General features: G+C 25.9%; 6 protein-coding genes across 7 annotated transcripts; 2 read left to right on the top strand and 4 right to left on the bottom strand.

The window, feature by feature from the left end:
• Nucleotides 1-108: 108 nt before the first annotated feature.
• LOC128951878 (mRNA export factor-like) lies at nucleotides 109-1,574 on the bottom strand. Its single transcript, XM_054297166.1, has 3 exons — nucleotides 1,078-1,574; nucleotides 834-1,007; nucleotides 109-770 (listed from the first exon to the last, which is right to left on the bottom strand). Exons 1-3 carry the CDS (start codon nucleotides 1,420-1,422, stop codon nucleotides 120-122), a joined length of 1,170 nt encoding a protein of 389 aa, XP_054153141.1. The 5' UTR covers nucleotides 1,423-1,574; the 3' UTR covers nucleotides 109-119.
• Nucleotides 1,575-2,150: 576 nt separating this feature from the next.
• Nucleotides 2,151-4,048, top strand: LOC128951977 (ADP-dependent glucokinase-like). Its single transcript, XM_054297292.1, has 3 exons — nucleotides 2,151-2,769; nucleotides 2,836-3,694; nucleotides 3,756-4,048. The coding sequence occupies exons 1-3, from the start codon at nucleotides 2,423-2,425 to the stop codon at nucleotides 4,020-4,022; spliced, it is 1,473 nt and encodes a 490-aa protein (XP_054153267.1). The 5' UTR covers nucleotides 2,151-2,422; the 3' UTR covers nucleotides 4,023-4,048.
• Nucleotides 4,049-5,448: 1,400 nt separating this feature from the next.
• On the bottom strand, nucleotides 5,449-13,327 carry LOC128966316 (potassium channel subfamily K member 13-like). Its single transcript, XM_054313163.1, has 3 exons — nucleotides 12,936-13,327; nucleotides 7,033-7,098; nucleotides 5,449-6,362 (listed from the first exon to the last, which is right to left on the bottom strand). The coding sequence occupies exons 1-3, from the start codon at nucleotides 13,273-13,275 to the stop codon at nucleotides 5,449-5,451; spliced, it is 1,320 nt and encodes a 439-aa protein (XP_054169138.1). The 5' UTR covers nucleotides 13,276-13,327.
• Nucleotides 13,328-16,802: 3,475 nt separating this feature from the next.
• On the bottom strand, nucleotides 16,803-18,793 carry LOC128952672 (tyrosyl-DNA phosphodiesterase 1-like). Its single transcript, XM_054298102.1, has 4 exons — nucleotides 17,503-18,793; nucleotides 17,168-17,423; nucleotides 16,995-17,106; nucleotides 16,803-16,909 (listed from the first exon to the last, which is right to left on the bottom strand). Exons 1-4 carry the CDS (start codon nucleotides 18,687-18,689, stop codon nucleotides 16,836-16,838), a joined length of 1,629 nt encoding a protein of 542 aa, XP_054154077.1. The 5' UTR covers nucleotides 18,690-18,793; the 3' UTR covers nucleotides 16,803-16,835.
• Nucleotides 18,794-19,105: 312 nt separating this feature from the next.
• On the bottom strand, nucleotides 19,106-22,092 carry LOC128952673 (adenylosuccinate synthetase-like). Its single transcript, XM_054298104.1, has 10 exons — nucleotides 21,586-22,092; nucleotides 21,174-21,390; nucleotides 21,007-21,110; nucleotides 20,867-20,928; nucleotides 20,459-20,543; nucleotides 20,259-20,382; nucleotides 19,915-20,194; nucleotides 19,749-19,849; nucleotides 19,530-19,679; nucleotides 19,106-19,457 (listed from the first exon to the last, which is right to left on the bottom strand). Exons 1-10 carry the CDS (start codon nucleotides 21,781-21,783, stop codon nucleotides 19,405-19,407), a joined length of 1,374 nt encoding a protein of 457 aa, XP_054154079.1. The 5' UTR covers nucleotides 21,784-22,092; the 3' UTR covers nucleotides 19,106-19,404.
• A 2,786-nt stretch (nucleotides 22,093-24,878) lies between these two features.
• Nucleotides 24,879-27,331, top strand: LOC128951775 (putative glycerol kinase 5). Of its 2 annotated transcripts, none has more exons than XM_054297048.1 (7): nucleotides 24,879-24,906; nucleotides 25,112-25,340; nucleotides 25,412-25,557; nucleotides 25,624-26,326; nucleotides 26,402-26,656; nucleotides 26,722-26,835; nucleotides 26,907-27,331. In XM_054297048.1, exons 2-7 carry the CDS (start codon nucleotides 25,243-25,245, stop codon nucleotides 27,187-27,189), a joined length of 1,599 nt encoding a protein of 532 aa, XP_054153023.1. In that variant the 5' UTR covers nucleotides 24,879-24,906; nucleotides 25,112-25,242; the 3' UTR covers nucleotides 27,190-27,331. The 2 variants fall into 2 exon arrangements, with proteins under 2 accessions (XP_054153023.1, XP_054153022.1); XM_054297047.1 differs by lacking the exon at nucleotides 24,879-24,906 and adding an exon at nucleotides 24,913-25,020.
• Nucleotides 27,332-27,389: the final 58 nt, after the last annotated feature.

The following is a 27,389-nucleotide window of genomic DNA, read 5'->3' as shown; positions in this document are numbered from 1 at the left end:
CAAAATTATATGTAATTTTGTAATATTATACAAATTGGATATTTTAACAAACATTTGTGTTAAAAATAAAACGTGAAAAATATACTAACATTTAGAAAACAATTGATGGGAAGGGATATTCATTTGCCTTTACTTCGGGGTCGAAGATCATCGTAACAATGATGAAGAAAAATATAATTCTTTTTCTGTGGATTATAGTATTCGTGTCCTTTAGACCAGTCATAACTCACGGCATATGCAAACAGTTCTCCCCGTGAACTAAAACAACACGTTGTAATGGGCTGTTCCAACTGTTCAGATGTCTTAAGCTTAGTTCGGGCATCTTTGTCCCAATAACTAAACCGACCGTCTGATCCAACAGTGGCCAGTGTTCCGTGATGAGGATGAAAAGCAATGTCATTTACAGCAAAAATATCTTGAAATCCATTATTAGTTCCATTACTTCGATGACATTTGAATGTGAAGTTGTCTTTGGGATTGATTGGATTCACATACTGAATTGCTACCCGTCCCTCAACACTACCTAAAGCAAAACCAGTGGGCGGTTGGTTTGCCTTCTCTTTATCGGTGAATATTGAGACACATCTGTGTTGATATTTAAGCGGCGATTCCACGCTTTTGTAAGCTTGTAATCCCTGTTCCAATGAATACACAATTATGCCTCTATTAGCAGTGCCCACAACTGCCATCGGGTAATACACGTCAGCACAATAACACCGTTCGGGCAGTTGTACTGTCTGTACCGGGTTTGGTGTTCGCATATCCCATAACTAAATCATTCATTAAATTCATAATTAAAATAAATTATAAAACAAATTAATAAATAAACAAACTTTTAGTGTTTTATCCCAACTGCCAGTCATAAGACAGGTATAGTTTTGTGCTTTAATGAAGTGACACGTTTTGACCGGTTGGTCGTGTTGTGCCACTTGAAGACACTGATTGCTATTCAGATCCCACATCTTCACTGTCTTATCACAAGAGGCGCTGAAGACTTTTGTTCCGTCCTATTAATCAATCAAACAAATCATATATTTAGTTAATAATGTTTTAACTGATCACTGGTTCATAGTATACATCACTGAAGGCGAGGTCGAGAACAGGTCCGGCGTGTGTTTGCTGTGCTTTGGGAACTGTCGACCAATTGTTTGTCTGTGAATTGCCCGACACTTCCCAACATCGGATCTGGTTATCCCACGAACCACTCATCAGATAATTTTGTTGAAGCGATGGCGGACTAAACATAAGACAACTAATTGAGTCATCCGGTGGAGACATAACCTCCAAGTCTTTCATCGGGTTATGTGATTGAGAGGACAACAATGGATTCAGCGATGAAGTGGACGACCCGAACATCGATGACGTGCCGGTCGACCCAAACATCGGTTGAGTCACACCAGCGGTCGAACCGAAGAAACTCATTGTCTTTTCGGAAATGTCTTTATTATTGTCTTAAATGACAACCAATTGGTCACACAATTAATGTCTTCAGCGACGAAATCAATGCGTTTTCAAACAATTGACGACAAAATACAGTAAATGTAAACAATATATGAGTCGTTCATATAATACGTTATTTTATACTCAATACAGACATTAATCGATATAATAAACTAATTATTAATAATACAGTATTTGAGTTATAGTTTAGATATTTTTATTTAATATTATAAAAATGATTATTAAATTAAATTAATATATTTTGAAAATATTTTATATATATATTAAGCTTTTTCTATTAAATTCATAGATTTTGAAAATAATTTTATATTTAAACAAATATCAAATATTATATTATCTTATTATAACTTTTATGATTATTATTAGTTTTTTATATAATAATTATTATTATAAAAATTAATATACAGTACAGTGTAGTACAATATAATACAGTATTACTTTTACATACAATTAATTATACTGTAGTTGTTTGATATGATAGTTAATATTAAAATTAATTATTTAATAAAACATTTATTTAATACAAACTACAGTACTATATGTATGATATATATATAAATTTATATTAAATTGATATATTATTATATATAAAATATAACATATTTGTCAACAAAAAATATTGAATGAAATAACAAATTTTTTTCTAAAAAAAATAATTTAAAAAATAAGTAATTATTTGAAACATTTCTCTCAAGAATTATAATAACATTTTATATACAATTTGTGATTAATTTAGTGACAAATCTTTACATTTATTTCTAACTAAAAGCTGTTTTATATATAAAAGTTGTTTTCACTATATTTTTGTCGCAATATTTTCAGTGAAATATTTGGTGAAAAACCCGAAAAACGACTTCACTTTTCAACCATTGATTTCATCAAAACAAGCCATTATTGACTGCATATCTGATGAGTGTTTATCACCGGTGAAGACCTGTTACGGTAATCAAGTGGACAACATATGGCTGCCATAAATGTGTCGCCAAAAGTATGGCTAACGGCCATCATATCGATGGTCGTCCTATTGATGGCCTATTGGTATGACAAGAGCCGAGTGGATGACCTGTTGGCCAGAGTTGAGTTGACGCACCAGAGTTTGCTTGACATAGAAGCCAGTGTTTCAGTGAATCCTAAGACTAAAATAGCTATTGGTTTTGGTTCTTGTGTTGATGTTATAACACAGTCACGGGATGTCATACTAGACAGGTATCGGCCACCAAAAGACCCCAAACCTCATGATATAATTGAAACAACAGATGAATTGCTGGAAGTATTTACTTATTACTTCCAATTCGGTGCCGCGGCTGAGTATGTCATGTCCTTAATGACCCGTAAAACACATTTTATTTAATTATTATTTTATTAATAAAACAGACGTTACATCAAAAACAGTACACTTTTTGATGAGTTGGTTGCGGCGGCTAATAGTGGCCAACACACGAAAAGAATGATTGGCGGCAATGCACCGATTATGGCCACACGTTTTGCTAAAGAGGGTGTCGGCCACGTACTTCTGGCAGCGCAAGTGTCAACACAACTTGAAAGTCAATTACCGACAGATATCGTGTTAAGTGCACCACATCTTCCTAAAGATGATATCCATCTTCTGTTGGAATATCCGTTGAACGAGTACTGGAGTGATCGTTATGTGAGTCCGCGCGCCAACCGCTTCATTGTACACAACGATCACAACAACCCTTTGTTAGGATCTTTGGATACTTTCTATGAAAAAGCCATTGAGTTTAAGCCGCAGTTAGTTATTGTTAGTGGACTACAAATGATGGATAACTTTCCAATAGATTTTGAAGTCCGTCGACAACGAATTGAGATATTAAGACAATCATTAATTAATTTAAGAAAAAACGACAAAAGTATTAAAATTCACTTTGAAATGGCGTCGTTTGCAGAAGAGATACTTCTCAAGACTATATCTGATAGAATATTTCCAATTGTCGACAGCATTGGTCTCAATGAACAAGAAATCAATAATTTATATACTCTTTATACTTACGGCAACTTATCAATGGTTGCCGATCCCTATCCACGTGTGGCTCTTGCTTTGGATCAAATTAGGTTTTTATATGAAGTGTTACAAAGTGAAAACTCCGGAAGATTAACCCGCATTCATGTCCACACATTAGCCTTTCAGGCGATACTCACTAAGAAAGGCTCGGATTGGAAGGAACTGATGGCCAGCAGTGCAAAGGCAGCACTCACTGCACACAGACATACCGTTTGATTAATTTAATACAAGTTTAAACAGATATTAAACTCATTTTCTTATTTTATTTTAGTGCGGTTCTGAAGTGATTGATATAAATAAAGCAAAACTAATAATGGATGAATCATTTTCCACTACCCGTTCCGATAAAAATAAAAGACGGATTGGTTTTAACGTTCAAAAACCTGTTAATTGTTGGGATGAGAAGATATTTCACAATAGGGACGGTTTCCACGAAGTTTCCATATGTGTGGCACCGGTACTCGTATGCACTAAAGTACTTCAAACCGGTGGCGGAGGCGATAACGTGAGCGCCGCCGGGATTGTACTTCAAGTCTAAATGCTTCAAATCTATTTCATATCAGACACCAAACACTTTGTGTTTTAATTTAATATATATTTTTTATTTTTTTAGATTTAATATTCTTTTTAAAAAAATGTTTTATCTCTTTTTTAAATTTAAAATTTATTTTTTTGGTACTTATAATTTAAATTCCAATTTTGTATAATGTTAACAATTTTTAAAATTATTTATTAATTTAAATACAATACTTGTTATCTAGTCTTTTATAATTATTGTACAATAATTTTTAAAAAAATATTTTAACTGAGCTTTGGATTAAATTCGTTGATTTACAGTAATTATAGATTTTTGTTAAAATTTAAAAAAACGAATAATTTATTTACTGTAATTATTTTTAAGTTAGACATTCTAAACTAATAACTATAATAATGTCAATTTTTAAAAATTTTTATATTGTATATTAATTAATTGAAGAATTTATAAATATAATGTCATATGTTTTGAATAATTTATTTACAATTATTATACAATTATTATAGTTTATATTAATATTTTATTTATCAAACAAAGTGATATCAAATCAATCATTAATCACTGAGGGAATTGATTTTTTATGGTTCGGTAATACTTGTATACAAATAACAATTTTTCCTCATTATTAGGTTCACATCAATTGTTTACAGTTTTATAAAGTAAAGCAATGTTGAAATAAATCTTTAAATCAATGATAATGTAATCTCAGTTTTTACAAATAATTTATAATATATACCGTATAGACCCGCATATAGCCCCCCCTGACGGGTTTTTAAAATTTTAAAATCAACATTTGGTAGGGGGCTATTTTTCACATATAGCCCCCCTACTGGGGCTATATGTGAAGTCGTGGGGGAAGGAACGAATGGGGAAGGGTTATATATAAAATCGGTCTAATAAATAAAAAAATATATAATGATCTGTAATAAGCTATGATTGTTATACGGATTATGTATTTAAGTAACAAAGCATTTAAATACAGTATAATAGCATTGAATTGAAAAATTATTTAAAAAACTTAAAATTTACAGTTTATTTTAATTAATAGTTTTAGTTTAGACTTTACTCTGACCGGTCAATAGATGGCATGGGGGGTATATACACATTCAAAAAAACTACAATATTTTCAATAGTGGGGCTATTTGTGATTTCATAAATCAACTTGGTGGGGGGCTATTTTTCATATTATATACGGGTTTATACGGTAGTATATATTATATACAGTAGTATTTTTAAATATTTTAAAACTATTAATAATATTCATTTATTTGATTTATAGTAGTGTAATGTAAATTTACTTTGAATTTTTATATTATAAACAATTAGAAAATTTGTTATGTTATACTAAAATAATAATTATAACCAAATTTATTAAATAATTTAAGTAATAATTATAATTAGCTAAAGATTTTACGAATAAACAAATGAGTCAATCATTTTCTTCGCCTAATTTTTTGGACACAATAGCCAATGGACCGACAGTTCCTGTATTAAAATCATCTGTCGTTGTCTTAGATGGTAACAAAATGGCAGGACTTCGGTAACAACGACTTCTTTGTGCGCTTTCGTATAACTCCTTCTGAAGTATAGCGAGTGAAACCTTATTAGTTTTGATTACATCTTTCATACAAATCATTTCATTTGAATTTCTTCTTTCACTGTCTGAATCATAGGTAGAGTCGACGTCACTCGAGTCGGCGGCGACACTGACCTTAACTGTCTTGTGSCCCGAATGAGCATAACTTCGTAAGTGATTTGGTGTCAAAGCATTGCGTCGGCTTCGGGCCACTTGAGTTAATACCGGCGCCTTATGTTTGCGCCAACATTTGCATCTAAAGTTGAGTTTTTTGATGAGAAGATTTAAAAATTGTTTGATCACTATTGAAGTAACGTTAAACAAACTGTATATACAACAACATCCCAGTGCTATAAATACAAAATTGACGATTCGGTAAATATAAGAATTGCATGGATCGAGTCCCGAGTTCTTCTGACTGGTCACTAAATCGCCGAATCCAATGGTCGAAAAGGCAACAAAACAAAAGTATATACAATCAAAATAACTCCATTTCTCGACCACAGAATAGACAGCCGACGCACTGACCGCTATGAGGACAGTAAATGTGGCCAATACTAACATTACCCAATACACCGATGGTTTCCAATTCATATCCAACCGATCATCAACTGAAACACAAGATTCTCGTCTATTATTATATAGTGAATCACGTCTTTGATTATCTCTTTTAATTTTTCTTTCGTGATATCGTCTCATAATATATGCTAATAATGTTATTATTCTCTCCAAAAATAAATTAAAGAACAGTATTCCTCCGGAACAACCTATCAGTACAAAGACATACAGAATTTAATTTATTTAATATAATTGCAAAGATATAATCGTATAATAGTTAACACACACACACACACACACACACACACACACACACACACACACACACATACATACATACACATACATACATACATACATACATACATACATACATACATACATACATACATACATACATACATACATACATACATACATACATACATACATACATACATACATACATACATACATACATACATACATACATACATACATACATACATACATACATACATACATACATACATACATACATACATACATACATACATACATACATACATACATACATACATACATACAATAAAAAATACATACATACACACACACACACACACACAAACACATATTTATATAATATATTCTTAGAATAATATCAACTAAATTGCTAATTGCTTTATGGCATAAAATGTTTTATAAATCATTTTTTTATAATTAATTCTAATTTATTACTTACTCACAAATTGTTTAAGTACATAATATACATTTGTAAATAAAACGTTAGTTAATTGATTAATTAATTTACTTTAAAATAATGCTTTTAAAATGTCTCATTAAATTAAATGTATAAAAATTATAGATCTTTTAAATATTATTTGGCAAACAATTTTTTACCTAAAAAGCCATATATAATAACAATCATTCGGCCGGATATGGATTTAGGTGTTGTCATACCAAAGCCTACAATAAAGAGAAAAATGAAATAATTTAATTAAATTACTTAAATAAACTTAGATTTTATACTATAGATTAATTTATTAAAAATTTTAATAAACAATAAATATTTTATTTAATATAAACTAACATAAAAAGAAAATATAATGCTATACATAGTATTACATACACACAAACGCTCTAAATATTTAATTAMTATAAATTTATTTAAGATTATTATTTGTAAAATTCATATTTAAAATTCTGTTAAATAGTCTGTTTATACTTTATTACTCAAAATTGTCGGAATCTGAATATATTTTATGTTTAAACTTTAGATTGTTTTAAACTTAAAGATTAAATTGTCCAATGAGTGTATTAAGCATATTTCAAATGTAGAAAATAGTTATAAAATAAATCTTTTAAATATTCAAATTAAAAGTTGATTTATATTTTTAATTTAACGCTGAATTTAGAAATACATTTAATGCAAAAACTATAGAAAACCAAAAGATTTTATGAAATATTAAATACATTAAAGTTTATGACATTTATCATACATTTTGTAAATTTGTAAACATTTTCGAATAAATATCTATTTCTATAATATATTCTATAATATAGAATCTATATATATATATATATAAACTTTATTCAAATATGTGACGAAAAAAGTTTAGATTTATATTTCTATAATAATAATCATTTCAATATAAATATCTATTAAAATATGTATATTTCAGCACAAAATTTGTCGACTACGACATGAGCTGACCATTAAAATTGAAAAATACTAAATATATAGTCGTATTAACAAATAAAGTGTTTGAAAGMAACAAAACAATGGCCTTATATTCTATGAAGTTATAAATAATTTTGTTCGCGTAGTTTAATACAAAATAATATCACCGATAAAATCCAAAATCATAAATTCAATTTAGTAATCGTGATATAAATAAGTGAAATATCTAATAATAATTGCAATTATTTCTTTTATAACTATTTTTTTATCTACTTTACACTTTTTTCTAATAATTTTATAGCTTACCAAAAATGGATTAATTTAATTTTATGTAAAACTTTTATAATAATAATAATTAATATACTAATAAGTAAAAATAATTATTATTTAAAATTAAGTAATTTGGCAAAAACTAAAAATTTATAAAAAACTATCAAATTATTATACAGTGAAAAGTGTTTTGTAAATATTAAATTTCTAATAACTATAAAAATGTGTTTAAAATAAATATTTATAAAAGAATTAGATTACAGTAAATATCAGTGTTGGCAGAGACATAATGTTTGTATAAAACAAAGCGTATTATACAATATAATACAATGTATAATACATAACCAATTTTGCATATAAACAAAATTTAGCGCCATGTAGTGTCAAAAGCATTGATATAAGCAATGTTTTATAATAAATATAGATTTAATATTAATTTTTTACTAAATTTCTATTCTTTATTTTAAATTATTTTATTTTTACTATTTAAAAACAACAATATTATAGCAATTATGCATTTTATAACAATTATATTTTTAATAAATTTGTCATTTTATTATATATTAGATTTAAAAATTATATAATACAAGCAGTACATTGTATTACTACTGTATATACTGTATTATACAAAGTCAAAATTCAAAATCATGCATTTTTCCAACTCTGGTAAATATAATTATATTAAACATTTTTTATTATGATATCTACAAAAAGAGTCAAATATGGTATTATGTATTTGATGACACTATTATCGCATCTGAAATAATTTTTCAAATAATATTATATAACGTTTAAATTGTGAGAAATATCCGATACAACCCTTAATTACATACAATTTATATTCATTTTCTTCAAAACTAACGACAGTCACTAAACTGTAGTTTTTTTTATAGAGATTTATGAAATTTTGAGGATAACTATAACTTATAGTCCATAAGCTAAAGAAACAACAAAAATAAAGACGTGATGCCAGTCATCGATGGTTTTTGTGCTATTTATTCATATCCAGAGAGCATTAGCCATATATTGGTCCAACAAAAAGTTGTATAGTATATTGAACCGTATGTTTTGTATAACTTTCCTTTATGTATAATATACATTGTATATCCCCAGTGTTTCTTAACTAATAAATAATATGTTTCTCTCATTTCTAAAATGATTTAAAATATTTTGTTTTTGCATTAAAAATCAATATAAATTTCATTTACATTCATTTGTATGAAATCATTCATTCATTCATATAATAATATATGAAATCTTTATTCTTCAATAATCATATTATTTATTTATATTTATTTTTTAAAATTCATTTTTCTTAATTTTTATTTGATATTAACGATTCAAATAAAGCTATAATTTTGTCTAATTTTCATAACAAGTGTATATCACTGAATAAATTGCCACAAATATGATATAATTACAATAAAGATATTACTATTCAATATTATATTTATATTTTTTTAATAAAGTAAAAAATATAAATAAATTAAATTGCTTTTACATGCAATAATCAAATTAACTTATACTAAATATAATGCTTAAAGAATAGAATTTTATTATTAATAAAATTTCTAAAAGTTTCTAATATAATATTCTCAAATTCTATATAAATATTTAAAGCAAAATAATACTGTATTAGATTTCATTTTATTTAAGCAATCAATATATAATATAAGATTTAATCCATAGTTTAAAGTTTTTTTTATTTTTAAGAATAATAAAAAAATTCTGGAAATTTTCTTGTATTTTTTAAATTTCAATAAACCTAAAASTTCTCATAATAAAATCCCATTAATTAAATAATAATATTWTCACATAAATATTTTAAACGCATAATCAGTATATAATTTAATTTTAAGCACTTTTCTCATAAATTATTTAACATTAATTGCTCACTTTATGTGAATATATCTATTAATAAAAAATGATAAAATCAACATTACTTAATTATCATTATTATTAGTAAATTTGTATAAATTATTGTTAAAATCAAAATTATTTAATATAATGATAAATTTAATTGAATAAATTTAAATCATTAATTTAAAAAACAATACAATATATTTGTATTTATGCTATACTTAAAATCATAGATAATTAAACTATTAAATAATCATTCATAAGTAATTTTATAAGAATTATTTCATAAAATTTATTAATATTTTATGATTTAATTAGCTTTTAAATTAAACTATTTTTAAAAATATTGTAAATCAAATGATAGAGATTAAGAAAGTTTTAGAGTTTAAGGATTAATACTTTTTACAGTTTGTTCTACTTTTAAAGCATTTAATTGTTTAAATAATTAGTAAATTTATTTATAATCAATCTTTCAAATTAACAAAAATTTTCAAATTACTAAATATTTTGATAATCAAAATAATTTATATAATAAGTCAAACAATTTAATTTTGAGTTATATAATATACTACGATATTGTAMTTTATATAMCTTATGTTGATTTGATATATTGCTTATATGGTATAGTACTGTATAGTATAGTACTGTGCAATACATAATTGAATAACATTTAGTCAATTTGCTAATCTATTGTATGTTTTAATTATATAATCTGATACTGAATTTAATTTTAGTTTAAACAAACAAATGATTTAATTCCTATATTATGTAAATAAGTGTTGTTTTAACAACAAAAACTAATTATTCATTCAACAAATTATTTATATTTACGACATTATATAAATAATCCTTATGTCAAATACCCTATAATACATGTAGTAATAACAATAGCAATGACAACATAATAAGCCTATTGTGTCATTAAAAGAGATAAATTATGATTATTAGTAAATATTTCACAAATTTAAATGAAATAGCAATAAAACTAAAACTACAAAATATAAAATACATTTAAATAATCTTCATTTAAATATTTACTACAAATATCTTAGCAATTAATTACTAGAAAATTTGAATTAAAAAATATGTTGCTTTAAATTAAAAAATACATTTAAACAAAAATTTACAGTTATATAATAGTAATAGAAAATGTGATATTTAAAAATGTTAAAATATTAAACAATTATTAAACAGTAATATATCATAGCATAAAATTTAAATTAAAAAATTTTAGTTAAGTATTTTACATTATTTTATATTAAATATAATGTATAAATCAAACAATAATAAGTGTAAATAATATTTATTAAAAAATTTGTCACAAAGTAAACACTTTTTAAAAGCTTTAGTTTTCAAAAGTGTCTTTAAATTTATATTTAATATAATGAAAATTCTTTGTTTTTAATGTCGTTAATAAATTTTATTTTTAAAAGCAAATTTAAATTAGAGAATAATTTAATATGTTGTGTATTATTATTAATAATTTTTATATGAATTATTTTATTATTTCAAAATAAACTTTTATTTACCTTAAAAAATATTTTACTATACTTTACTTTAGGTTAATATTGTAGAACTTATTGTAAGTATTGTAAGAGTGTTATAAAAAATATTACTTATATATATATATATATATATATATATACTAGAAAAAAATACGTATATATAACTTGATATCACTTATCATGGAAAATTATACAAATTTTATGTCAAAAAACATTTTCAAAAAATTTTGAGAACTAAATTATATGATATAATAATAATAAGCCATATAAAGTTAAATCCATATAAATTTACAGGAGATGTTGTATTTATTTAGATATTAAAAACATGATTTAAAGTAATCAATAGCATTAAAAAAATTAAATTATCAGAAGATTCTATATATATGTAACAATCACTATAATAATGTCATTAAGTTTAAGGAATTTATAATATAGTTAAATTAATTTCCACTTATTATACAATCAATACAATAATAAATTTTATTTGTTTTATTAAAATCTTTTATTCACTAAAAATAAAAAAGATTTGTTTTAATACAAATCTTTTAGTTCAACCAAACTATTCAGTTTACAAGTAGTCATCCAATTGATTGGTTTCTATCAATCACTATAATCAGAAAAATTTTTAAATATTATTTTTTCATTGAAATTTCTTAGAAATTTATGCATAAAATTTTTTGAAAATATTTATTCAACACATTGTCAATTCAATGTTAACATTGCATATCAAAAATTCAACATTTGATATTTGTTTTTAACTATTTATGTAAAATACCCATTATTTTCTATAGTTAGATCACGGAATTAATTTTAAAGATTATTTCTAAAAATCAATAAAAAAATATTAATATATCACTCTAATTATCATAATTATTCTATATCTTATTTTATTTATTAATAAAAAAATATTGCCTAACATACTAAACAATATATATTTTTATAATTTTTTATATATTATAATATAAATATATATAATTAGATAAAAAATGTCAAAATCTTTTCCCATAATTTGCTCTATAATTGTAGTTTTAGTTCACTTATAGCAACAAAAGAAAATCATTTGACTTTTATTTTTTCAATTAWTGAAAGAATATTTAGAAAAGAAAAATGAGTAAAACTCTCGACTAATGAATAATCAATATTTAATATTTAATGCAATCATAAATAATAAAAATATTAATATTGTTAATATTATTATTATTATTAATACCACATTTCATGACATCGTTATAAACATAATGTTACAACACTTGATGTTTACTTAAACCATATATTTTCTCTATTGATTACAGTAATATTTTTTGTTAAATAATAATAATAATAACAAAATGCTTTTTGTGTGTCACAAAACATAAATTTATTATTAAAAATAATAATAAATTATTCACATGTAATACTAATGATAATAATAAGGTATATAAAGTATAAATATAATAATTTATTTTATATACAGTTTTATATGTAATATAATTAATATAATGACATACCTATTGTTGAGACGACAGTTGCGACAAAGTAGAATGACCCAGGTAGGTCCCACCTATCGGTGCCACTAATCACACCATTGGCAGTTGCATTGCCGTATTCATACAACAGTTCAATTAAATCGGTTTCATTTATAATATTCAGATATTTTTGACGAAACTTTTTCAAACAATTCAAATACTTTTGTCGGGCCCTCTCTTCGGCTTCTTTTTCCAATAGATGAAAGAGTAGAGCGCCAAACATCATGTATCCGATGAGTACCAGTGCTAATAACAAGAACCTGGAGTTATCTTCATTTAGATGCAATACATTGCAACACCCGTTACGGCCACGTCTGGCCATTAGTTTAATAAACAATACACCAAAAACTTGTGTTTCAAACTAAATGACAAACACTTGTGAATTTAAATTACATACAAATCATATACAGTAAACAATTAGCGCTAAAAACACTCAAAATAGTTGTGTATTGTTTCAAGTTTTGTGTGTTAAGTAACTATTGTTAGCACTGATAAATGATGACTAAGTAGAGACTGGAGATAACTGTTATTTCAAGGAAACACTGATATGAAAGGAGATACAAAAAAATTATATGATGTAATTCAGTTAATATTCACAYTGTAATTATATATATATATATATATATATATATATATATTAAGAGTTTGCAATAATATTTTTAATATCAATAAATTAAAATTATCCAATATTTTATCTTAAAAATAGGCTAATATTGTAAATGATATATAATAGTGAATTTCTTACTTTTTTGTCACTTTTATTATTAATGAAAGAAAACAATATAACGTCAAAACACAATGAATTACTTAATCAAAGAATAATTTTTTGTTAATTTTTTCAGTTTCGTGTCATTTTAATAGAGAATTGATTTTTTTATAGCTAAGAGAGAAAATTCTGTATAAATATTATAAAACTATTTGACAAAAAAGCTTTACATTACAAAAGTTATAACATTTAGTTTCACACATTAAAAGATAATTTATTGTATTGTTGTTAACATTTATATCGTTTTCTCTCAGTTTTTTCTCGTTGTCTTTCTCTATATTCATGACTTATTTAACATGTATTTAATATAAAAAAATATAGAAATAACTGTTAAATAAAGAATTTTTTACAAAACTATACGTCATTTTCAACTGTCATTCCCGGACCCGACAGGCCTTTACAATAGAATAGTCACTCATATAGTTATTCAGTGGAAATTATATCATAGATATCAAGAATATTCTTTATATATATATGATTTTGGCACAACTTTTGTTGGCTATTATAGCGCCGACACATTGATGCCAATGGTTTGCTGTTCACACATTGCTTTACAAGTAGTACGGTATACACTGTACTGTATAATACACACTGAGTTGTCTGTGTTGGGAGCGCCTACTGTACGAAGATTTGTTTGAACACAAATGTAATGTGAAATAATAGTATTATACATTACATAACGGTTCGCAAAATTCTTTATGTGTTAACTTAAGAGGAATATGTGCTATAAAATCGATAAAATTGACTTAATATGTATTGTTGTGTATAAGGGATTCATATGAAATAATTGAAAGGTTTTTAGGAGAAAGGGATGGAAAGGCTGACAAAATAGTGGACCACATAGAGTATGATTATGACCCATACGTTACACTAATATGTTATAGATTTGTGTAAAATAAAGTGTTTTACACTTTTATATACATTATGATATCAAACCAAATAACATAAAACACAACTTATGTTCATTGAACTGAAATGAACACAAACTAAGCCGACAAACAATAAACAAAAAACAAAACAAAATTCAGTTGTCATTAGCTTTAACCACAGTTCTAGTAATAATGTATTGACTTTTAGTTGAGAGAGAGAGAGAGAGAGAGAGAGAGAGAGAGTACTGGTCATCAAGTTTTATAACAGAGCTATAAATCAAAATAAGAGGACATTAATTGCTTCAATGATCAATGAATTAATGATATTACATAATAGTGTGCATAACTTTATTTTATAGAGTAATGTATTATTAAATGCAATCTCTCAAAGTTTTGATCATCACTTATTATATTTAAAGTGCAAATATGATATATTATATATTATCTAATAGTTAATATAAGCCTATAAACTACTGTACAGTATATTATTTGTTTAATTAGTATTATAAATATTTGATTTTTTCAGTAAATAATAACTATAATATCAAATTTAAAATACAGTAAATTTTACATTATTATGTGTTATAAATTTATAAATATTTTTATATTTACATATTTTACACTTATAAATATTTAATGAAATACTAGACAAATAATTGCATAAACAAACATGTTTTATAATAAAAAACAATTTTTAAATCTTTTAAAATAAATTATTAAAACACCAATTTTATCATAACGTTTTAATGTTATATATATATATTAAAATGTCAAATTAACATTTTAATATAAATATTATAAATAATTGTTATGCAGTAAAAATATATCTTAACAATACAAAAGTATTTACTTAATTAAGTTTTCATTGTTTAATAACTTATTATATTTTCTGATAATAGATTTGTGGAATAATATTAATCAATTGTAACAATTGTGGTCATATAGTCAACTAAATCTTGATATTACTTAATAATGTAACCAATAGTTTCATACATTTCTCAAAATTATTTTCAATTTGCCTATTGATGTCTTTTTAAAAATAAATATTGCAACGTTTCAATCACTTACAAACAGARATGGGCAAATAGAAAGTTTCTAATAAATTTCTGTGAGAAAGTTTCTAGAAAATTTCTCATGAATAAATTTCTATAGAAATTTAACTTTACTGTTAGACTATGGGATCCCCATATTTAAAGCTATTGTAATAATGTACTAGAGTATATTAATGAGACATATAATATTATACTATAAAGTAGACTACTAAATAGGATACATATATAAAATAATTATAATTATTTAATAATAATCAATTTTGTAAAATTTGACTCATCATTTTATTATATATATATATCATAGTTTAATATAATTAAATTAATTAATTATTTACTTTAACTAATAATTAAAATACTATTAATAATTTTTAATTATTTCTTGTAAAAACAATGTATTGTTACACAAGATAACAGATATCGAGAAAAACAAAATTAAAATGGGGATCCCATAGATAGAAATTTCTTTTAGAAACTTTCTAGAAATTTCTCTATTATTTTATAAATTTCTCTTTTTTGCCAACACTACTTACAAAATAATTAATTAAATGTCTAACAATTTGAAATTGACTGTAAATATTAATATTATATAATTAAAATACAATTATATTTAATTACTAGTAATATTTGAAATACAGTTAAATGTTTTATTTTTCTATTGATAATATCAATTTGATATCTTCGATATACAAAATAAAATAAAATACTTTACAATTTAATACTATAATTAGAGTTCGATAACATTCATAGAGAGGGAAGTTCCTTAAAAAATACCTCCAATTTTCGATAAAAATATGATAAATATTTTATTTTCTCTCCCTTGATCGTTAAAAAGGGAAAATATATTTTATATTATTACGATAAATAGTACCGAAATTTAAATATTTTGCAAACAATGATAGCACAAAAATATAGATCCCATAGGAATTAGCAGAGAGTAGGGAACATAAGCAACATTTGGATAATAAAAAAGAGGAATTGAATCTTATCTAACCTTAAGTATAATATACAAGTATTTTTAAATGAATAAATTGTTTCAATTAAAAGAACTTTATTTTCACTTATGAAATAAAATATATTTAAAACACGAGTTTTGACTTATCCAGTGAATAACAATTTAGATTCAGAAAAATAACAATATTTTAAGAAACATTTTATTAAAAATAAAATAACAATAAATAATAATAAAATATTAAAACTAATGAGGAATCCAACTATTTCCGTGAGTATCAGGTAATTCTGTGTGTGGAGTATCCCAAGTCCACGGCTTATCTATTTATTCAATCAAAACATAACTCGTATTATTAGTAAATAAATTCAATTTTGAGAAAATAAATAAATAAATAAAAATAAATACCATTTGGTCTATATTTAGTTAAAGGGATGTCATAAGGCATAGGAAAAGAGGAAGTGTTTGACATAACTATTGATTCATCAGTTTTAGTCAAATCAAAACATTCTTGATTTCCCTGAAATTTCATAAATATTTTCTCATAAATATATAAACAATTATATATTTTTTAAACTTACAAATAATTTTGGTATAAAAAGGACACCGATTTCATAGGATTTTATAGCTAATTGAGTGCCATTTTTCTCGAGCTGACCCCACGCAGCCTTAGATAAGTTGGCGGATGTCAGAACAAAGTAAGCCATTTGCTTATAATCACTGGAAACACGAGTATATGTCTTAATGTGTGGACAGACACGCGTACGACCTCTTATATCACTTCTCCATAAATGCAAAAATGATGTCAAATATGTTTGCTTTTGATGTGTTTGTGAACTAAATTTAAATATTATGAAAATACATAATTAAAAACTTTTGTTAAGCCTATTATACAACTGGTATATTCAGAGCACACCTGTATGGTAATGATCCGCCACCGCTATAACCTTCTATGGATATCCTCACGTCTTCAACAGATGGGAATATAATCTTAAGATGTGGTTTAGTTATATCTGATTTAATACCAGTAACTGTCGATAAACTAATTAAAAATTCATTGGTTAGCCATTTGTCTGATGTCGGACCTAATGATCCAATACTGGAGAACTGTGCTATTGTGGGCCAACTAGAGTTCACAGTTTTAGCTGAAGGACCCATTTGAGAGAGATGTTGTCTCAACTTCATGTGTCCAAATCTAAACTTGTCTTCACCTATATGTCGTCCAGGAGTTGATCCAATTATAAACACTTTAGCAGATGAAAGATCGTGTCTTTTAATTGTTTGTATCCAGTAATTAATTTCTTTAGAGTTATAACACTTTAGATAATCGATTAAATCAGTCTTGAATCGGGTCTGAGAGATGTCTGCATCTGATGCTTGAATCGAAGGAATTGGAGGAAAGAGAGGGCTAACCCAAACTCCTTGTGTTTTATTAGTCCAATCGTTTTCAATAAGATTTGCCGTATGAATGACAACACGCAAACCCTTGTCATACCTCAAGAACATCATCTTTGAGTGATGAGTGCCAAACATGTCAACCAATTGGGCGCCAAATAGACGCACATTTGGATGGTCTTTGATTTGGTTTTGCATCTCTTTGTCAGCAAACCCATCCCTTTTGGAGCCATAAACAAGAAGTATTGGAAGCGATCGGAACTGTTGTGGGTATTGATGTAAAAGCCAATTGACATCAAACATAAAATTAAAATGAACGGACTCTAAGAGTTTGCCATTTCTTTCGTTTAAAATATTTTTCAAATCAATAGCTTTAGCAATGAATTCATTATATTTGTTGTCAATTGCGGACACTTTTGTCAAATAAAAACCCAAAATATTTGAATCAATTGTTTCATTGATTGGACTCTCGTGTGAACTCTTCAGTCGTTTACTGGGATGTGATGTCATTGAAGTGCAAGAAGAAGACGACGATAAAGACTGATTGTCTGTCGATGTGGTCATAGTTTGTGTGTCCCGATTGTTACCGTTGTCTTTATCATTGGCCAGTCTTGAGCGCCAATCAAATGGATGATCAAACTCTTGGAAATGAATAGGATTTTTGCGGTAACATTGATCACCATATTTACACATTTGCTTCAATGACATTGTGTCCACTTATGTCTTGATGACAGATGTATCCAATGATTGACAAACCATATGATAATAACAATACAAATGACAACAAAAAATTCAAAATATGTTCAAAACTTATATATTGTCACAAATTATGTCATAAATTGTTTTTTATAATAATTTTTAAATACCTGTATATTTTAAATTGATTTTCCGTTTTATTAAATTTAATAGTTTAGTATAATTATGACACTTATATATTGTATGTATAAATTATTATGCATTTTAAAGCACTATAAATTGATGCCAATATAATAATTAAATAAAATAACAATTTATATTAATCAAGTAATGTAAACAGGCACTTTTTATTATATTTTTTTAAATATATTAATTTTTCAAACATATAAATGAGATTTTAAAAATAATTTATATCATATATAAGAAAAATGAGATTTTAAAATATTAAAGTTAATAATTTGTATAATAGAAATTACAGGTTTAAAAATTAAATTAACCCGTGTTTAACAAAAATAGCTAACATAAAAATAAAACAATCAAAATATATAATTGAAGTTTAGATACAAACAAAAGGCTAATCAATTACAGTAATATATATCTCAAATATTTAATTTCGATAAAATTATTTCAATTATAAAAAAATCAACAACAAAAATATTAATTATATATTTCATAATCACTAATCATCAAAAGCTAATYTGTGAAAACAAATTAATATTCATGTCAATCAAAATAATGTGATAATGGCTTCTCGTTTAGGACCGACACCAACCCATTTAACTGCACAATAAAAAACAAATTATAAAATCAAATAAAAATTATAGAAATATATTATTTAAAAAAATACATTACCGGGCACTTCAACTAATTTCTCAACAGTCCGCACATATTGTTGTGCATTGTTAGGCAAATCACCAAATTTACGGACTTTACTAATACTTGTTTGCCAGCCTTCAAGAGTAATATACTTGACATCAACTTTCGCCAAATCAGTTGAATTGGCTATAAATTATAAAAACAAAATAGAAATTATTAAATACTATGTATCGATAATTTGTATGAATAACATACAGGGAGGTGAATGTGTGTACTCTTTGCCATTCAATGAATAACTGACTGCTATTTTGATTTCCTTAAATTCATCCAAAATATCTAATTTGGTTATCGCCAGTCTAAATAAAAAATAATAAAATAAACAAAATTAAAAACATAATTTGAAAACAAAAATAACACATACGCTGAATAGCCATTAATCATATGTGAATAGCGAAGTAGTACCATATCTAACCAACCGCACCGTCGCTTGCGTTTAGTTGTAACGCCAATCTCTTTGCCAGTGGTTTGCAAATAGTCTCCAATTTGATCTGTTAGTTCAGTAGGAAACGGACCATCACCTACACGAGTACAGTAAGCTTTTGTCACTCCATAAACGTTTCCAATAAAACGGGGAGGGATTCCCAGACCGGTGCAAACCCCGCCAACAGTGCAATTGGATGAAGTGACAAATGGATAGGTGCCTGAAATAAGAGATTATATATTAGACAAATTGTTTTTTAAATATCATATTAAATTTTTTAATACCAAAATCAATGTCAAGCATAGTTGCATTGGCGCCTTCAATCAGTATATTCTTACCGGCCTTCATCTGACTGTTCAAATATAACACCGTATCCGTAACGCATGGTCTTATTTCTTCAGCAACTTTCTAAACGATATACAAAACCATTATTTTTATATTATCGGTAATATTATAACTCATCTTAAATTACAAATAACTTTACCTTATATTTATTGAGTTCTGTCTCAAACACCTCTTGACTGAGGGATGGGAATTGTGACCGAAAAAATTGAGACAGAGATCGGAATCTATTAAACAAATAAAATAATAAAAAAATGTATTAAAATTCTCGTCACAAATATATTTGGAATCATTTCAATAAAAATTAATATCAATATTGAAAAAATCACTTGACTTTCAAATGCTAGATATATATCTTGGAATAAATTGAAATCTTTATAAAAAAAATCAACAAAATATATGAAAATATTTATATCACAAAATCTTTTGAAAACCGGTTTTACGGGTAGTCAGGATTCAGGACAGACAATGTGAATGTAATGTGATTAACAAATTATGCAATGAATATATCAGAAATAATAATTAATTTCTGATGTAATAATAAACTCACTTCTCTTCAAACTGAGAGAAATCTCCCATCAGGTCAGCCATTCTGATACCGATGCGACCGGCCTTTAAAGCACAGCAGAGACACAACTCTCACAGTATGTTCAACACAATCATTATATATGACAATCAAATGATACATACCTTTGTAGCATAAGTAGGACCGATACCCTTCTTAGTGGTACCGATGCTCTTCTTGCCTTTTGCCAGCTCTTGTAGACCATCAACGGTCTGATGAAAGTCAAACACTGTGTATTGAACAACATTTAGATAAATCATTTTAAAGTTAATTAAAAGAAATGGATCCATACCTAGATGTGCCCGGTCTGAGATCAACAGTCTTTCCTTCCAATTAGTCAAACCTTTCATTTCGTTTTTATGAATTTCATCAAACAATTGTGACAAATGAATAACAACACCATTGCCCACAACACCCGTGCATTTGCTGTTAATGATACCACTCGGCAACAGATGAAAATCAAATTCAATGTTGTCCACCACTACCGTATGGCCCGCGTTATTACCGCCCTATAGTTTAAGTCATTCATATTAATTAATTATAACTATAACATCACTTTAATTATAAAATTATCGATAGTTTAAACCATTTAAAAAAATAAAACTGAAAATTAATAGCAAAACAGTAAAAAAATAATGACCAGAATATGACAGAATCGTAATGACAATACTGTAATGTATTCAAAGTCAATAAGTATGTCATACCTGACACCTGCAGACAACATCTGAATCCATGGCCAAGAGGTCGACCACTTTGCCTTTGCCCTCATCACCCCATTGGGCGCCCAAAACGACCGCAGCTTTGGACCAATTGTTAGTCAAATTGTTGGTCGATATATGGTTAGTGCCATTCGTACCGTTCATATGATACGAGCAATTCTTGACGTTTTCTTGGTTTTCCATCGCTTACTGACCTAATACTACAGTATATACTGTTATTAAAGCAACAAATGGCTAAAATCCAAGATAGCAGAGGATATGGCGATACAAATAGCAAATTATTTGGTTATTATAAGCAGGAGTTACAAGTGTTGCCAAAATATCAAATGTTATAAAAACTATAACAAACACTACTCTTAATGTTTTGGAGACAAACACTGCAATAGTAGTGATGTTTGAAGCAATACTTCACAGCAAACAATAAATGCAATGCCTGTGCAAAAACTACATGTGCGCGCCATTAGCCGACACACTTAATATGCACACAGTATTACACACAGAATCACACATTTTTACATTATATCATATGATATATACCGTACAGTACTGTACACTAAATTTATTATTATTGGCTGATCTGTATTATACAGTACATACATATTGTATTTTTGCTATATATTCTGTATATTTCTATAGTGTATTTTAACTATAACTATAAGGTAATCAACTAACTTTAATTTTCAAGGATTATCCTCTAATTGTTAATCAGATAATCTCCTTGGTCATTTATTAATAATCGATAAATAGTTGTCAAACATTAATTAGCTTTATTTTTAAAAATTAAATGTAAAATTATTAGATAATAATGATAAATACATAATATTGTACAGATGTTATGTCATTTAAGACAAACTATCGACTAACAAATCATAATTGATTTACAATTGATTTGTTAGCAGAAAATTTAAATTATAAAAAATGATTTATTTTAAATTTTATTTGAATTTAATACAAACATATTATTAAAATTTCAATTTACAACATAATTATTTAAAAGAAAATTAAAATTATCTTTGATTTTCAATATATTTAATGAAAAAAATACTAAATTTGTATTTTTGAGTTGGTATACTTAATTTTAACATATAGTGAACACTGTAAATACACTTATAATTATATTAATTATATTTAATTTACAGTATTTATAACTAAATCATATTAAACAATTGTTTGGCAGTAAAATTAATATCAATATTAGGAATGTTTAACATTAATCAAATAAAAATATATTTATGTATAATGTATATGTATAGTTTATACAGTACAATATAAAACTATAATATCAATATAAATAGAAATAGAAATAATAGCCTATAATAAGCAATCTGTTGTTTTGTAGTTTATTTATAAAGTATTTCTCAATATTTCGATTAAATTTAGTTTCCGTTTATATATCAAAAACATAGTACAGTATAATATTTACAGTTCATAGTTAACTATAATATATTGTCAAAGGTTTATGAAATATTTGTTGTTGATATTAACCAAAAATATATATTTAAAATTGTGATAATGTATACAAATAATAATATTAAAAATATTATTATTATAAACTTTTAATAACATTTGTTGTTTTCTCATCATATAAATCATTGTAATAATTAACAACCGATTAAAAAAACAAGTATTGACTGCATGAATACATTTTATAKCATTAATTATTTGATTTTACATATCAAATAAAATATTCCTAAATGTAAATGTAATCAAAATAATATATATATATATATATAAAATGGACAAGGTCATTGTTAAATTTACGTAACATAATTTATAACATCAACGTAATTTAATTATATTTTAAACATCTAACTTTTTTGGACACTATTGTAAATTTATGACAACTACTCTTTAAACTATTGAAATATTATATTACTTACAGTTAGTGTTATTGGATATACTGTAGTGTTATTGGATATACTATACAATAATTTATATAATAAATTATAAACTATTTCATATGAGAACACTGTAAATGTAATTTATAATTACAAAATTCTGTACGTTTACGTATGATAATGCAAAAAATAAAATAAACTTTTCTCAAATATTAAAAACTGCTAAAATAGTTATTGAACATTAGAGAATTAATTATATTATAAAATTGTTATATATTAWAATCAGTACTTTTAAATAAATAATATATGAATATTTTTTGTATTAAATATTTATTAATATTTAACATTGAATATACAGTAAATTAATGATTAATAAAGACAAATGTAATATTTGACACTTAATAACAATGAAATCACTTTGAATTGGGTTGGGTTAGAAAATATTAATTTTTATGTTGATTTTTTCATATTTATTTTAAGCATAAAATTATTATTTGTATCGGAATTTAATATAGTTTTTAAAACAAATATAATTGTTTGAATTCTAAAATATACAAATATATTATAATACTAAATATATATATAACTTTTTGTATATCAATACTTATTATACTAATATAATAATCATCATTAAATAATAATTSTAATTTAATTATTAAATTAATGTAATTTCAATACTCAGATTTTACTAATGTATACTTAAATGAATTAAACTAAAATTAATAATACAAATATTAAAAATGTAATAATTATAATTTAAATATAAAACAATTTAAATGATTGCTGTTTTTTAAATTTCTTGATAAAAGTATATTAACGGTAGGGTTTTTTTTAAATAAATAAACATTTCATTAAAACTGTTATGAGTACTGTGGTGTTAAAAAAATAATAAATTAAAAAATCAGTTAAAATATTGTGTTTAAAGTTTAAAGTATTGTGTAGTCAACCTAAATAATTGCAATATTTAGTTAATTGATAAATCAAATCAAAATGTTTGAATTGGCTTTTGCATTGACTGATTACTGTACTATAAACTACACATAAACATAGAGTATATATCGATATTTTAATATTCAATGTTTTCAAATTAAATATTATAATTAGTAAAAGACCTGACAATCCATTATATGCTAAAAATTTTTATTAAAATTAAGTGTCCAGTATTTTTTAAGAGAAATATTTTACAAATTTTAAATAGATTTATATAGAAAATTGTTTAGTACAGTATATCTAGTATTTATTTTAATTTATTTGTAATCTATCAACTCTACTAACAAATAAATTTTTATTCAAATGCAATAATTTGCTATCAAATAATTGAAATTATTCAAAGAATATACAAATAATTATTTATAAATTTAAAGTTACTTTAATTTATTAAAATAAACGTTATTTACTGTAATTATAATAATATTTTATGAAATATTTAGAGTATGTTATGCATAGGTTTATGCAATACTAACGACTTGTAAGTTATGTTTATGTTATTAAAGGCATAATAAATAACAAATACATTAACCACTCAATGAATGGACAGTTATCTCACTGTTTATTAGCGATGACTTTGATATAACAAACAGTGGTTTGTATTGATATTATCACTGAAAATGAGTTCAATTATATCACACATTATATTATCACAAAATTCAATGCTTTTTGATTTGTTTAAACAGACTTTAAACACAAGTAATGGCTTTATTTGGTCACAAACGATGTCATGATTATCTTGTGGATCACATCCGGCATTAAATGATCTCAATTGATCTCACATGTGGTGATGCAATAGATTTTTTTTGGTGAAGACATGTCTCAAGCGAATGGCAATAATGACCGTACATTTGGCGGTGAAACAGATTGTGATAAATATATACTTGTTGTTGATGTCGGAACCACTAATATACGGTAATCAAGTGGTATATCTTATGATTACTTATAATGATTACATTTGATGGGTCATTGTTTGTACCGTTTAGTGGCCACATATACGATCAAAGAGCTCGTCTTATTGGGGAAGCCGTGACATCGGTTCAATTAATACACCCGCATCTCGGCTATGAAGAGATTAGCGCACAGACTATTTGGGATGCATTTCTTGATGTTATTAAACGGGCCATCGATTGTATGATAAATAAATAAATAAATTTTTTAAATACTTATTGTTAATAATATTATTGAATATCTTTAGCGGCAAAGATAAGTGTACACCAAGTTTTATGCATTGGTATCTCAACAATGAGGGGTACATTCATAACATGGGATAAGGAAACGGGCGAACCCTTCCATAATTTTATCACTTGGAAAGACATCCGAAGTAATCAATTATGTGATCAATGGAATGAATCGCTGAGAATGAAGTGCCTTAAGATGGGAGCAAAGTTTATCCATTTCTTTACCCGATCGAGTCGTTTTCTGGCCGCATCACTGTTGAAGTTTACAACCGGAATGGTTGTCATGAGATTGGTATGGGTTTTGCATAACATTCCTGAAGTTAGACATCAGGCCATTGAGGGCAAAGCTCTTTACGGAACTATCGACACATACCTCATATGGAAGTTGACATCTGGCAAAGTTCACGCCACTGATCCATCAAACGCTTGTGTCACAGGTTTTTATGACCCATTTCTCATGAAATGGGGTGATTGGGCTCTCAATATGTTGAATATTCCGCCGTCGATGTTACCACTTGTCAAAGATACAAATGGTGATTATGGTCGCACAAACTCACAATTGTTTGGCGCTTCCATTCCGATTCGTGCAATAGTTGGTGACCAACAGGCAGCCATGTTTGGCGAGTGTTGCTTCAGAGAAGGTGATTTCAAATGCACGTTAGGCACCGGGACTTTCATTAATATAAATACCGGTGAAAAGCCGTGTGCGTCATATAAAGGGTAATTCAATTCAATTTTTTATAACGATTGCAAACATTACTKTAACAATCGTATTAATACATCAAACATTTATAGACTTTATCCAATTGTTGGCTGGAAACTGAAAAATGAAGAAAAGCCTATTTATCTTATGGAGGGCGCCTCCTATGATACCGGTACGGCTATTAAATGGGCACACAATATTGGATTATTTGATGATCTTAAAAAGACCAGCGATATGGCTAAAAATGTTTCCAATGATGATCTTTATTTTGTTCCGGCATTTTCTGGACTTCAGGCGCCAATCAATGATAACTTTGCCACTTCTGCTTTTATTGGAATTAACTCAACGTTTGTAATATTTATTAATCGTTTTGATTATTTGATATCAATTTTTATTTGAAATGTTTTTTTAGTACATCAAAAGCACAAATGATAAGAAGTATATTAGAATCGCTTTGTTTTCGTGTCAAACAAATGTATGAAATAGTTTTGGAAGAACAGCCAGACTTATTGGTGAAACAATTTCGGTGAAATGAATTTAATTTAATTTGAATGTCATTTAATTGATATCTAATATTATTATTAATTATTTGTTTAGTATTGATGGCGGTGTATCTGCAAATGATTTTGTAGTCCAAATGATCGCTGACTTGACCGGCAAAAAGGTTGAACGAGCCGTTCATCAAGAGATGTCCTCATTAGGAGCTGCATTTCTTGCGGGTCTTGCTGTTGGCTATTGGACCAGCTCTAAGCACATATCAAGCCTCAGGGGATCCGATAAAGTTTTTATACCGCAGAGGAATACTTGGAATAATAGTAATCGCAATAAATTTGAGTCATGGGAACGGGCTATTAATAGATGTCTTAATTGGCATCAATAATTATGTTATTGTTATTCAGGTTGATATTAATTTTATTGTTTGTATAAAAAAATTATTTTTATTAAATTTTATTGTTATACTACTATATACTACTGTATCTAATATTAAATTTTTAGAATTTTTATAATATATTATTTATCATTTGTCATATCATTGTTATTAATTGGATAATCATTTAACTATTAAAGTTATTCATAGCA

Source organism: Oppia nitens, unplaced genomic scaffold, assembly GCF_028296485.1.
Source record: "Oppia nitens isolate AA-2021 unplaced genomic scaffold, nextdenovo-longstitch-racon4-pilon3 scaffold1_pilon_pilon_pilon, whole genome shotgun sequence".
Classification (NCBI taxonomy): Eukaryota; Metazoa; Arthropoda; class Arachnida; order Sarcoptiformes; family Oppiidae; genus Oppia; species Oppia nitens.
The sequence above is the reverse complement of the archived record's forward strand: the minus strand, read 5'-3'. Positions and strand labels throughout refer to the sequence as shown.